This window comes from Antechinus flavipes, chromosome 2 (assembly GCF_016432865.1).
Source record: "Antechinus flavipes isolate AdamAnt ecotype Samford, QLD, Australia chromosome 2, AdamAnt_v2, whole genome shotgun sequence".
NCBI classification, from domain to species: domain Eukaryota; kingdom Metazoa; phylum Chordata; class Mammalia; order Dasyuromorphia; family Dasyuridae; genus Antechinus; species Antechinus flavipes.
Genome location: NC_067399.1, coordinates 322,386,212 through 322,400,985, shown reverse-complemented (window position 1 = coordinate 322,400,985; position 14,774 = coordinate 322,386,212). Strand labels below are relative to the sequence as shown.

Below are 14,774 nucleotides of genomic sequence, written 5' to 3'. Positions count from 1 at the left end.
AACGGATTTCACAGATATTGATAACTTTGAAATTTTATAATCTAATATAACAACAAGACAGGAAAATGTATGCATGTATTTGTGTACATATATGCTTGAGTATAAATGGTTGCAAAATAAATGCACGCTTTTTTTATCTGCTTAAAGAGGTTAATTAAAAATAGAGACTTTCATTTTTTCCTTGCTATTCTCAAACCTAGCACAGTGTCTAACACAGAGTAACTATTTATTTAGTGTTTTTTGTTCATGGGTTACAAATCCCCACTGAAATCATTCTCATCATCTATCCCCTCCACTCTTATAACTGGGCTTCACTTTACTTTGCTGAGTGCATCATGTTATTTTAAGTCCACCTTTCTTTTGTGCTACTATTGTTTTACCTATCCCTAGGTTGGCTTGTATCTTGCCTCACTCAGCATATAAAATAAATTTAAGATAGATGGGTAGAAAATGAGGATTAGTTATTTTGATTTTGTTGTTGTTTTTGTTGTTCTTGTTGTTTTGGGAGTGGGAATGAAAGGATGGGGAAAAAATTCATGAATGGAGGCACACTTTAGCTGAGCTGAGGAAGTTAGGAATTAGAAGAGATGTAAGTGAAGAGGGAGTACAGCTTTGGACATTGGAAGGAGCCTATTCCTAAGTCCTGGCTTCACATTTTGCATACAACTGACCTTAAGCCAAATATCTCATTTATCTCATCTCTGAAAAGGAGTAGATATGTAGTCTATGATATTCTTCCAACTCTAAATTTATGGCATGAAGTTATTCTAGATGTGAGAAATAACATATGCGAAGACATAGAGATGGAATGTCAAATTTGAGGAATAGCAAGGCTTTCTTGAGTGTGTGGGATTTTGTACAGTATATTTTAAAAAGCTCATGGTAGGTTGAATTCAGCATGTGAAGAATTTTCATGTCAAGGAGAGGATTTTCTATTTCATCATTTAAAGTAATAGAAGAAAGGTAAATTGGGAGAGTTTTGGGTGGGCAAGGGGACAATGGCTCCAAGGGTGGTAGGAAAATATAAATGAACCTGTTGCACCAAAATAAATATATAAATATATAAATATAGATTTATTTTGAGGAATGCATTTTGTTTTTTAAATCTCAAAACACTCTATAAATGTGAGTTATTTTTATTATAATAATTGCTGTCATCTGTCATAATGACCCCTTAGTCATCATGGAAAACTTAAATTATGGGCATCATGTTTAGAATGCTAGACTTGAGGTCAGAAAAACCTTTGTTTCAGATCGTGCTTCAACCTTTCTAAGTCATGTAATTTTGATCAAGTCACTTAATCTTTGTCAGATTGTTTTCCTTAGCAAAATAAAGATAAGAAAAACATCTACCTTTTGGGGTTGTTAGAATAATATACATATATATAATCTACAAAGTGCTTTGTAAACTTTATAAAGTGCTATATTAATATTAATAGTTAATGCTACTGCTATGTTCACTACTACTTCCACTATTATGTTTAAGAAGGTTTTGAAGGTTTCCATCAAATGTGATTAAAGTATACTTACATTATATCTAGACTTTGTATAGAACAATTTATGCATCACCTGGATAAATTAGATTTTGCTATAGATGTAATAGCTTTTTATTTTTCAAAACTCTTGATAGTTTTCAACATTCACCCTTGCAAAACATTGTGTTCCAAATTTTTCCTCCTCTGTCTGTTCTCCCCCTTCCCTTTGGCATCAAGTAATCCAATATAGTTAAACATTTGAAATTCTTCTAAACATAAAGATTTTACTATAGTTGTAAAAAAAAATAATAAATCAATTAAAGCATATTACATAGTCTAGATTGATAGAAACTTGTCAAATAGATGCCTTTAGTTTGTAAAAGTGTTTGTAATAAGCAAATTAGAATCACTATTTATAAACAAATAAAAGCCTGAAACAAATCCTTGAAATAACACCATAGTTGTCAGGGACCTCAGAGTTCCATCTTGTATAACTGAGATTCCCATAAATAAAATGCCATCCCCTTGCATATATCACTATGTTATAGCAGATCCAGAATTAGAATCCAATTCTTCTGATTCAAGTTCAGTGGTTATCCTATTTAGGTGAAACAAAGTATAATTATCACAAATTCTGAAAGGGTAGTCTATGCATTAATGAAATATTACTGATTTTGGAAATCTTGAAAATCAAGTTACTCTAAATTATGTAAACAAGGGTTCTTTGCCTTCTGAATCCCAGTTAATATTAGTATGCCACAATACCTTAAAATTTACAGAAAAATTTCTAGATCATACTCTATTCATTTTCTTGCAGAATTTTTTTTTTATCTTAAACTGAGTTTGGTTTCACTTCCCTAAAATAATGAATCATAGATAATCATATGCTAAAAGATCAGTTTTTGTCTTCCTTTCATTAGAAGACATTTTAATTATTGTTAACTTTTTTATTATATGAAATAACTATATTTTTCTAATGATCTATCTAATAACAAGTAAACTTTAGAAAGCTACTCAATTTGAAGATTTCAGAACCATATAGCTAAGTGATTTCTATGCTAATGGCCCCTTCTGAGACTTCTGTTTTGTTTTGTTTTTTTTTTAATTATTATTTTTTAATCACATTTGCTTCCTGGACAGTAGAAAGCAAATTGTTAGAAATGATGAGATTATTAATTTCAAATAACAGACATTTTACATTTTTTACCATGGTAGTAATCTAGAGTTTGAATGGCTTATACATGAATTTTTAAATGGTCAGTCATGAATTTTAGAACTTGAAGAAACCTTTGTATAATCTATTATGGTTCTTTTATTTTAAAATTAAGGAAACTGAAACTGAGAGACTTTGATTCGTAGCTCAAAGTGGCTAAGTAGGCATTTGATATATAACAAAAACAATTTTTTTTGTTATATATCAGGTCTGGCCTCAGACACTTACTAGCTATGTGATCCTGGGCAAGTCACTAAACTTCATTTGCCCCAGTTCTTCATTGGTAAAAAATAAGAGCTGGAGAAGGAAATGGCAACCACTTCATATTTTTGCAAAGAAAATCCTAAGTAAGGTCACAAAGAGTTGGAAACGACTGGAAAAAATAAACAATGCATTTCCCATGTTTCCTATATCTTCTCCAACATCATTTTCCTTTTCTATCATATTAGCCATGAGGTACCTCAGAGAAGTTTTAAATTACATTTCTCTAATCATTATTAATTTGACACATTTTTCACGGGACTATAGATAGCTTGAATTTCTTCATTTAAAACTTCGTGTTCATATCCTTTGATTACTTATCCATTGGGGAATTATATTCTTATAAATTTGATTCAGTTCTCTATATATTTATGAAATGAGGCCTTTATCAGAAGCTATAACAATTGTTTCCCGTATTTTTGCCTTTTTTCTCATCATGGTTGCATTAGTTTTGGTTGTGCAAAGTCTTTTTAAGTTAATATAATTGAAATTCTCCATTTTGAAATCCATAATGTTCTATCTCTTGTTTGATAATAAATTCTTCCCTTCTCCATAGAGTTGACAGATAAACTATGCCTGATTCTTGTAATTTGCTTATGACATCATCTTTCATGTCTAAATCATGTACTCATTTTGACCTTATCTTTGTATGTGGTTTGAATGTTGGTTTATGCCTAGTTTTTGCCACACTATTCCAGTTTTCCCAGCATTTTTTGTCAAATAGTGAATTTTTATTTCTGAAGCTGGAGTCTTTGGGTTTATCACACAGTAGATTAGTTACTATCACACTGATTCACATGTCTTAGTCCGTACCATTACTTTTGATGATTGCTGCTTTATAATATAATTTTAGATCCAATGTTCTTAGGCCACCTTCTTTTGCAATTTTTTTATTTCCTTGATATTTTTGACCCTTTCCTTTCAGATCAATTTTTCCCCCTCTTTTTATTAGCACACTGCTAAAATAATGGTCAGTTAAGATCTAGAAAAGGAAGTGGTGGTCATCAACATAGTGACATCTGGAATAGGTCATAACAAACTTAAGTTCATATACTACAAATAGAATTTAAAGATATTTGACAAAGTCTTTATCAATGGTCTTTTGGGCAAGATAGAGAGATGAGAGATGGATAATATCATAGGTAGATTTAGAATGATTGCCTGGCCTCATTTACAGAGTTGTTATTAATGGGTATAAGTCCAACTATTAGGATATTTCTAGTGTAGTGAGCCAGACACCTGTACTTGGCCAGTGATGTTATGTTTCATCTTTTTTTTTTTTTTTTAAATTTTTAAAAAGTGATTTGGAATAGGCATAAAATGGGGAAGTGAGCAAGCATTTATTAAACATCTACTGTTTGTATTTTTGTTATTAATGTCCAAGTGCTTTAAGTATATTCTCTCCATTGTGCCTTATAGATAACATGCTTATAAAATTTATACATCATATATATATCTATATATAATATGTTTAGAAGAATTACACATATTTAATCTATATTGGATTACTTGCTATCTAAGGAAAGGGAGTGTTTGGGAGAAAGGGAGAAAAATTTAGAACACACTTTGAAAAATAAAAAGCTATTATAAGATTATAAAAAATAAAATAAAATTTGCATATTGTACAAGGCTAAGAGAAATAATTGACTCGCCAAATGACAGAGTTAGAATCAAAAAAGATTTCTTTAAGCTAGCTTTTTGGGCTGCATCTAATAGAGCAAAAATTAATAGGGTAAACATAAAGTTTTATACATGGTCCCCCCAAAAAATCATTTTGACAAGTTCAAGTGTGGTTAGCAGTTCATGTGAAAAAGATTGGTGTTTTGGTAGACTGGAAGCTCAACATGAATTACTATTGTAAAGTTTCAGTCAAAAGAGCTTATATGCTCGTAGGCCAAATTAAAAGAGAAATAGTATGTAGAATTAGGAAAATGCTAGTCCTACTGTGCTCTGCCTTAGTTAATATTTGGAGTTTTTTTTTTTTTTTTTTTTTCCCAGTCGTTTCCAACTCTTTGTGACTTTACTTAAGATTTTCTTTGCAAACATATGAAGTGGTTGCCATTTCCTTCTCCAGCTCTTATTTTTTACCAATGAAGAATTGGGGCAAATGAAGTTTAGTGACTTGCCCAGGATCACATAGCTAGTAAGTATCTGAGGCCAGACCTGAACTCAGATCCTCCTGACTCTAGGCCCAGCACTCTTAACCTTGTTATCTCTCAGAATTCATTGCCATGTGAGAATTGGCTTAAACACCACTAGGTATTTAACTTACCCCAAGATTTAAGGAGAAATATGAAAGTTTTAGTAAAGTAAGTATATTACGTTCACTTGTTCAGGCTCAGATGATTCAGGTTTTAGGCTGTATCAGGCTTTGGGGGTGTCTTCTTCCACTTACATCCTCTGGTCTGTGAAGTAAAATTGTCTATGCTAATACACCTTTTCTCCTGACTTTGAGTCCAACATCAAAATAACAATTTGTAGGAGTTAACATTCAAAACACATTGTTCTCAACTAACCAAAAATACTGGTTTTTTTTATTAATTAATTTGTACTAATTAATCCATTAAAACTGTCTATCAGTTTACCTGATTTCTCTGTTCAGCCAAAAACAAACAAACAAAAAAAAAAACCCAAAAACCAAAAGCTAAGCAGTACTTATATTTCTCTCCAGACAAAGGATTTTGGGTGCTCATTTAGACAGAATCAGTATGTTGAAGTGCTTAGAAATAACAGCTAAGTATAGATCCTTTTCTAACTTAATTCTTAATAATTAAGATTAAGGTTTGCTAGTATGCATTTTAATATGGTGCCAAGAAATGTGATCCTTATTTACCATTTTTCTATGTGGAGAATTTCTTTACCAGAAGTCAGAACCAAGGTTGAATCAAGCAAATTTAAAATATTCAAACTTATGTTTTATGTACTTTATTATTTATATACAAATCAATATGCACATCTATATGTGTCTATAAGTGCGTTCATACATTTGTGTGTATAGGCACATAAACATAAAAATTCCTACTTTAAATAAATCTGAAAACTTTCTGGAAATTGCCTGTACATCCTCAGTAATCTATTGAGTTTATAAAAAGAATGAACTTTTATGGCAGGTGGAATACTTGACTATTTTGATATAAACAATTAGATTTTGAGTAAAGTATAAAGATGTTTTACATATTATATTTAGTAATTGCAGGCCATCAAAATATGACAGAAAAACCTTGATGAGAGAGGAAATGAGGTCTTACAACAAGATATAAAACTTTGGTTTTCTTGGTGTAATGCAGAAGGAAGATGATTATATTTTAGATAATTTCATTTACCTTCTTGTTTTACCCTTTACTTTTTTTCACCTTTTCCAATAGTTCTTCTTTTCTGCCCTTTCACCCCTACTTTTTTTAAAAAAGAAATGGTGTCTAGTATTTATTTCCGATTATATTTGGTGTCTATTTAGTGATTCTTTCATCATGTCTATTTCTTAGACATTATTGCATTTTAAGGGAGATAAAACTAAAAGGACTCAGCATAGTAGAAGCAGAAATATTGAAAACACAATTAGGCGAGATGTCAAAATCCTCTGAATTCTTGTTTTTATAACATTAAAATCAAATCAAGATATTTTATTTAGTTATTTAGGCTTCAACTTTTCATAACAATTTGTTAAGTTTTTTAGTCTCCCAAAATTTATTTCATGTAACTTTTACTGTGGGTTAAACTAGAATTTGTCAGCTTTTTTTTTAGTTTTGGAAAGTTTTTATTTTTACAATACTCATTTATGAATATATTCACTTATATCCACATAAACTTAACCCTCTTTTATAATAAAGATAGGTAATCAACCATTTACAAGTTTGGTTTGTTATCAAATAAAATGCCAAGTATGATGTCTATATAAATACTATACTTATACCTGGAATATGTGTGCATGTCTGTGTGTATTGAAGTTTCTAATTACTGATAATAACATCCCTTTCTGTAAATTGCTTCCTTATTCTCAAATTTAAATATTTTGTGCAAAATACCACAAATGTGTTTCTTTTATCTCTATTTATTTTACTTTTCAATAAAGGAAGTACTCTCATTTTCAGAACTTTGTAGAGCGAGAAATAAAACCTCACTCCTTGATAAGGGAAGGGAAATATTATTAGATGCAATTTTGTTCTTGTTTTAAACAGAAATGTGTATTGTTATTGATAGAGAAGTGCTTAAGAAGCATTGTGGTATTATGGATAGGGAATGAGTCTTAAAATCAAGTTAAACTCTCACCTCTGGCTTATACTGCCTAAGGGGACTCTAGGCACTTCTCTTAAGAATACAACTTGCACAGCAGGTATCAACCTGTCTTAATGATAATTTTCCTCATCTGGGTCTTCTAATCTGTTTAGAAATTAAAACATCGTTCACTGTAAATGTGCTCTTAAGCCCTTGAAGCAGAAAGTAGAGAAATTTAGTAATATTGACATAACTTTTTTCTCTTTTGTTTGCTTTTCTTTCAGTGTGGCTGTAACCAGGTCCAGAGATGTGCCGTCCTTTGGGCCACCAATCCCTAAAGGAGTCACTTTCCCGAAGTCGAATGTTTTCAGGGACTTCCTTTTGGCCAAAGTAATTAACGCAGAGAATGCTGCTCATAAGTCTGAGAAGTTCCGTGCCATGGCCACCAGGACCCGCCAGGAGTACCTAAAAGATCTAGCCGAGAAGAATGTCACCAATACGCCCATTGATCCTTCAGGCAAATTCCCTTTCATCTCTCTTGCCTCAAAGAAAAAAGAGAAATCCAAGCCTTATCCTGGAGCAGAGTTCAGTAGCATGGGTGCTATTGTGTGGAGTGTCCATGCTAAAGACTACAACAAAGCTATGGAGATAGACTGCCTTCTGGGCATCTCTAATGAGTTTATAGTCCTCATTGAACAGGAAACAAAGAGTGTGGTGTTCAATTGTTCCTGCAGGGATGTCATAGGGTGGACTTCCACTGACTTGAGCATCAAAATCTTCTATGAGAGAGGAGAATGTGTTTCTGTGGAGAGCTTCAACCACAGCAGTGAGGATATCAAAGAGATTGTAAAGAGGTTACAGGTGAATCTTTTCTCCTTTATTAAATTGGGTGTAATTTTTCATTAAATAAAGCTCTGTCTGCATTGTTAGATAGAATTACCAAAGCTTACACTGTTATTAATTTATCTAAAAACTGCTGGATGGTTTGAAGAAGATAATGCAGCTTGCTGTCATGCTTCCTATCACCTTTTGTTTTGTTTTGCTGAGACAATTGGGGTTAAGTGACTTGCCCAGGGTCACACAGGGGCTGAGATCAGATTTGAACTTAGGTCCTCCTGACATCAGGGCTGGTGCTCTATCCACGATGCCACCTAGCTGCTCCTCCTATTAACTTTTAGGGAAAATAAAAAACAAGTATAGGATAAATGGGCAGGATACATTTATCATGTATTTGTGTTAGAAACATGGTGGGGTTTTTTTGGTTTTTTTTTGTTTTTTCATTTCTTTTTGTTTTGTTTTTGGGTTTTTTTTTTTTTTTTTTTGCTGAGGCAGTTGGGGTGAGGTGATTTGCCCAGGTCATAGAAACCTGTGATCAGATTCTACTGTCACCTCAAAATCCCTATTCGTCAATCACCATTAAAATAATATTGGTTGTTAGAGAATGACGATTTAAAGGCACATTTACCTGCTTCCTTGAAGTCTAATTAGCTTCCATTTTCACAATGTGTAGAGAAATTCAGATTTTTTGTTAACTTTTCTGCCTTTGCTTCTCTCTCCTCGTGTTCATGAAATTTTAAGGCCCCTTTTTTGAGTTTCTGATATATTTCCCAGTGCTTACTAAATGTAGACCAATAGAAGATAAAAATCCAAATTGCTTTTCAGTTATTTAAAAATACAGAAAGCACCATCTCAGTTATAACCTTTGTTTGCATCTTTTTTCCCTCTTCAGCTGAATCTCTTACCATTATTCCCCTCACTTCAAAATTATATCTTTTGTTTCTATCTCTAGTTTGTGACTAAAGGATGTGAGTCAGTGGAGATGACTTTGCGGAGAAATGGGCTTGGACAGCTTGGTTTCCATGTCAACTACGAGGGCATTGTGGCCGATGTAGAGCCCTATGGCTATGCCTGGCAGGCGGGACTGAGGCAGGGCAGCCGCCTGGTGGAAATCTGTAAAGTCGCTGTTGCCACCCTAAGCCATGAACAAATGATTGACCTTCTGAGAACGTCAGTCACAGTGAAAGTGGTCATTATACCACCCCACGATGATTGTACTCCAAGAAGGTAAGTCAGAGGGAAGAGCCCAGCACCCATGGCTTTTGTTTTTAGAACAAATAGAATCTCAGCTCTTTTAAGGAAAATTAAATGAACATGACCAGGAGAACAGTTAGAACAGTTTACATGACAACGCCATTGTAAAAACAAGTTTGAAAACTGTAAGAACTGTTGTAATTGGGATAGTGGCCATTCCTGATTATATTTATTTATATGTGGGGGGAGGAGGAGGTAAAAAAAACATAAGAGTATAAACACATAAGATTATGAGAGAGAGAGAGAGAGAGTGAGTGTGTGTGTGTGTGTGTGTGTGTGTGTGTGTGTGTGTGTAGCCAGTTTTTTTTTTTTTTTTTAAGATGGTATTGGGTAAGAAAGGGAAAACATCTATGTCTCTTAATTTTTAAAAAATAAATGAGGAATGGGGCAGCTCAGTGACACTGGGGATAAGAGCACCTCTCCTGGAATCAGGAGGATCTGAGTTTTTAATCTGGCCCTAGACAGTTAATAGCTGTCTGACCCTTTGCAAGTCACTTAATCTTGATGGCCCTCTCTCCCTCCAAAATAAAAGAGGACTAATACATATGTGATTGTATTTTCAGATGATTTTTTTTTTTTTACTCTGCTATTTTCCTCTTTGTGAGAGTTTTTTTTTTGTTGTTGTTTTTGTTTGTTTGTTTTTAACAAAGTAAGAATAATTTGTAAATGTGATGTAAAAACTATTAGAAAGGGACAAAGACATATTTTTTGGGAAGCCACTTAACCTCAGTATTTTGTGTCAGAGGTATCAACCTTCTGACAAGCAAATATTGCATACCGCAGAACTCTACAATATTGCCTGGACCACCTAAAAATATTGTTTCTATTTGAGTTTGACACTACTGCTTTAGGCATCTCCATCAGGCTAAATTGCAGATAAAATAGTGACATGTTTATAGAATGAATTGGCTCACCTGGGAATTCCTTATGTCCATGAAATGTCAGGTCTAATCCCTTCCTTTTTCCTGAATATCTGAGCATTAACTTAGCTTTGGGGTAAGGCACTAGAAACTAAGGGTAGGAGAGATTGGAGTGATTAACTTGGGAAAATTCCCAGACTTTATGCCTCAGGACTGTAAAGTAGCTGTTTTACAAGAGTCAGACCTAAATCATCCTTGAGTTCTCAGTCTCCTATAAAATGAACCATGAAGATAACACACTGTGAATACATAATTTAAAAACATTCAGAATACTCTTAGACAGAGATTACAATTGCCTTCCATCACTGTCTAAAAGTTTAAAAAAAAAAAAAAAGGTTATTCTGACCCACCCCTTTCCTATGAAAAGTTGGATTTGGCTCTATTCAGAATAATCCAATTATCTTTCATCACATCAGCCAGAAGTATTTATTGTTTCACAATCAGCTGATCTCTTGGCTTCTTCATAGGTGTTAATGTACTGTTCCTATGAAGAATACTTTAAAACAGAGCTTCTTAAACTTTCATTCACAACTTCTTTTTACCTGAGAAATTTTTATTTAACACAGGGTATGTAGGTTTAGAAAATAGTTAGAAATAGTTAGAAATAGTTAAAAATAGTTTGAAAATAGTTAGAAAACATTTGATAATAATACACCATAATTTCATGACCATCACATTTAGTTACAAAACCCCGTTGGGATTACTAACCAGTTTACCTGTAAAAATTCTTAACCTGGGGATCTGTAAACTTGTTCTTATATTTTGAAAATTGAATTTCAGTTTCCGTTGCAGTGCCACATATTTTATTCATTAACAACATTATTTTGAGAAACGATCCATAAGGTTCACCAGACTGCCAAGAAGGGCCAACTGAAAACAAGTGTAGAAACTCTGCCTTAGATTTTATACCTTTGTACCACTGACCCCTTCCCAATCCTAGTGGCTTTGTTTATTTTTATAATTCCCTTTTATATCTTCTTTAAAAGAAGCTTCTTGAATTAAATGAATTTAATCATATACTCTCTTTTTGCTCTGGGTTCTCTTTCCTCTGTCAAAGGTCTGGTTTTTTGTAACCTTTTAATTTTCAGTTTTATTTCAGATGTTTTTCTTGACCAGGGCTTCCTAAACTTTTTTGTGTTATGGACCCCTTTGTCAAACCTGTTAAGCTCCATGATCAAAATAATGTTTCCAAATTTACAATATAAAATGTTTAATATTGCAAAAGGAATTCAATATGTATCTTTTTTGTTTCTCCAAGTTTCTAGGTACCCCCAAATCTACTCAAGAGACCTCTTGGGGAAGGATGTCTGTGGACCCCAGTTTAAAAACCCTCTATTCTAGACTTTGACTTCTATTAACTGTTCTAAAGTCAACATAATATTCTGAGTTTTCTTTTTCCTCCCCAAAATAGCAATCCTAAATTTACCATAAATTTGAGTTTTTGCTAGTAGAATTTATGGGGTATATGAGTGGACATACTGCTTAACGTCTACCTAAGCTCCTACCTACCTAGCATTATTATTTGTATATTTTGACAAGTGAATAGTGATAGATATAATGTGCTTCTTTTGCTTGAACCAAGAATCTGAATCAGAACTTTGTGCTTCTGACAGGATTTCAAGTAATATTACCTACCAAATGTTGCTCTAACATGAATTATGGCCTTGTTTCAAAATAGAATACTGCTTCTTTATCCAAGGACATTGGGGAATAAAGTGTTCTGAAAGACTAGATTTTCTAAGTAACTTAAATAAGTTGGGCACTTTAAATGTGCTTAATTATTTTAATAGAAACTGTCTAAAATCTATTTCATATTGTTATGCTTTAGGAAATAGAAGATATTAAGCATTAGTATTCTCCTTTTTAAAAAGAATATGGGATATTGTGATTCCTTAGAGACTCTTGCTGAGGTATGATAAGTTGCTTTCTTTTAAACAGGCACACAAAAGCTCTTTTCCATTAATTTTTCTTCTGTTTTATGGCCTTTGCTGGACTTAGTTCATACACTTAACAATTATTTATTGTAATTACTTACAATTATTGCTGCTTCTAAGCAGCCTGATAGAAACTAGGTCAGACAACCATGTTTTTTTTGGTTTTGTTTTGTTTTTTTGTTTTAAATCAGCAATCTTAATCTTATACAAAATACAAAGTTGGTAGGTGCCTCAGAGGTGATCACGAATGGGCATTTCAATATCTCCCTGCTTAGAGAACTTTTTCTCCAAATCCCTCTCCTTTTTGTGCTTCTCATTAAATAATATCAAATATTAAAATCTTACCAAAATTATTAATTATCATTAAGTATGAAAATATTTTTGGACAATTTATTTTTCTAAACTCTTTAAATGACTTGATTAAAAAAGCATGAGGGCAGTTAGATGGTTCAGCTTCTTCCTATCTTTTTCACCTCTCCTCAAATCTTCCCCACATTCTCTGCTGAGATCTTTGCCTCATATGTGACTGAAAATAGTGGGGTCTTTCATCAAGAGCTTCCTTTTGTTTCCTCCTCCTCATCTCCTCTCACTCAGTTGCCTTCTGCCATTATTTCCTACTTCATGAAGAAATAACTTTATTCTTTGACAACCAGTTCCTGTATAAGTACAAATTTCATTCTATAAGACCTTGTCTCCTTCATCAGATTCCCTGCCACTCAGTTCTGTTTAGTAAATTCTTCTTGACTGACTTGTCATTTGCGTTTTCTTCAGCAGATTTTTCCTCCTATCATCCTAATTCTCATAGTTATTTTCAGTCTCTCCCTGTCTACTTGCTGCTTCCTTATTGCTTGTAGAAATGTCATTGTCTTCTGTATCCTCAAAAAACCCTTGCTTGATGTATCCATTCTTGCTAATTGACATCCCATACTTCTCTCTCTAGATTCTAAACTCCTTGAGAAGGCCATCTACAAAATATGTCTGCACTGGTCTTCTGTCTTATCTCTCTACAGTCTTGACTTCATTTAGCTGAAATTGCTCTCATCTAGTTACTAGTGATCTCTTAGCTGCTAAGTCTAGTACCTATTTTCAATCATTGTCCTTCATGAATTATATGCACATTTTGTCATCCTCTGTCACTCTTTTCTCCTTAATATTCTTTTTTTTCCTCTCTAGGTTTCAGGATATCACTCCCTTTATGGTTCTTCTTTTACCTCTCTCTGACCACTTGTTTTTTAGCCTCCTTTGTTGGATCTTTATCCAGGTCATGTCCCCAACCATAGGTACACCACAAGATGCTCTCCTTGACTTTCTTCTCTTTCAGTACTCCTTCCTGGGAGTCTCATCATTTCCCATGGATCCAATTTTCTCTCTGCTTCTGATTCTCAAGAAAATTCATTCATTCTTAACTTCTCTATTGAACTCTAGCCTTGCTTTTTCCAGCTGCCTCAAGACATCTTGAAATGGACGCTCTGCAGACATATTACATTCGGCACTTCCAAAACTGATTTTATTATCTTTTCCCCAACCCCTCCCCCACTTAATTGAGGGCATCAACACTTTCTTAGGCCCCAGGCTCAAAATTCACATGTCATCCTTGACTCCTTGATATTCTCACCACCCTCATATACAATCTGCTGCCAAAGCCTATGCAACATTTTTCAAACACAGCCCTCTGTTTCCTCTGATTCTGCTATCACTGTAGGGCAGGCCCTTATCCCCTTAGGCCTAGAATATAGCAATAGCCTGTTGGATTGTCTGCCCACTGGCAATCCATCCTTCATTTAGCCACCAAAGTTTTCTTACACGTCTTGACTTTTTCCTAAAGTAGCTGTCCCCCTTCCCTCCTACCCCAATCAGTGAACTCCAGCAGTTCCCTCTCACCTCTGGCATCAAATAGCTTTAGTTATTCAGCCATTTAGTCCTTTATAATGAAAGGACTTTTCCAGTCTTCTTGCCATCCTCAAACTCTTCATACTCTTCAACCCAGTGACAATGATCTTGCTGACCATCTCTTCATGTGAGACATTCCATCTCCTGACACTGAGTATTCTTAATGGTTGTCTCTTCCCGCTTCCCTTCCTCCTCCCTTCCCCCCCCCCCCCCCCCCCACATGATATGTTCTCTATCCTCATTTTTTGTCTCCAGACTTCCCTGCCTTCGAGTCCAAGTTAAAATCTCAATTTATACAGGAAAGCCTTTACCTATTTTAATCCTAGTTCCTAGTCCTGTTCATTATTTTCTATTTATCCTGTGTGTAGCTTGCACATATTATCTCCCTCATTTGATTGTGAACTTAGCAAGGATAAGTACTGTCTTTTCCTTTCTTTGTGTCTACAGCACTTCATACAATGCCTGGAACATGTTGTTATTGATCAGTCATTTTAATCAAGTCTGACTTTTTATGCTCCCATTTGAGGGTGGTTGGTTTTCTTTTTTTTCTTGTTTGCCTGAGTTCTTTAGTGTCAGTGGCTTGACAGGGTCAAACAGAAAATAAGTGTCAGGCCTGATTTGAACTCAGGAACATGAATGTTTTTGATTTCAGGCCCAGCACTCTATCCATTGCACCACCTAATTGCTACCTGGCATATAGCAGCCATTTAATGTTTATTGGTTAATTCTTCTTTTCTGTTCATTCTATCTTTAATTTTTTGATTTCTGTGTTTTTATA

At 33.9% G+C, this 14,774-nt stretch overlaps 1 protein-coding gene across 6 annotated transcripts in view; it reads left to right on the top strand.

The window, feature by feature from the left end:
• SIPA1L1 (signal induced proliferation associated 1 like 1) overlaps positions 1-14,774 on the top strand; it is a 290,775-nt gene that overhangs the window by 209,950 nt on the left and 66,051 nt on the right. For all 6 annotated transcript variants that reach the window (XM_051977675.1, XM_051977676.1, XM_051977674.1 and 3 more), the window contains 2 exons: positions 7,446-8,022; positions 8,951-9,225. In XM_051977675.1, coding sequence (XP_051833635.1) covers positions 7,446-8,022; positions 8,951-9,225 — 852 coding nt within the window. The remainder of the gene's footprint in view (positions 1-7,445; positions 8,023-8,950; positions 9,226-14,774) is intronic.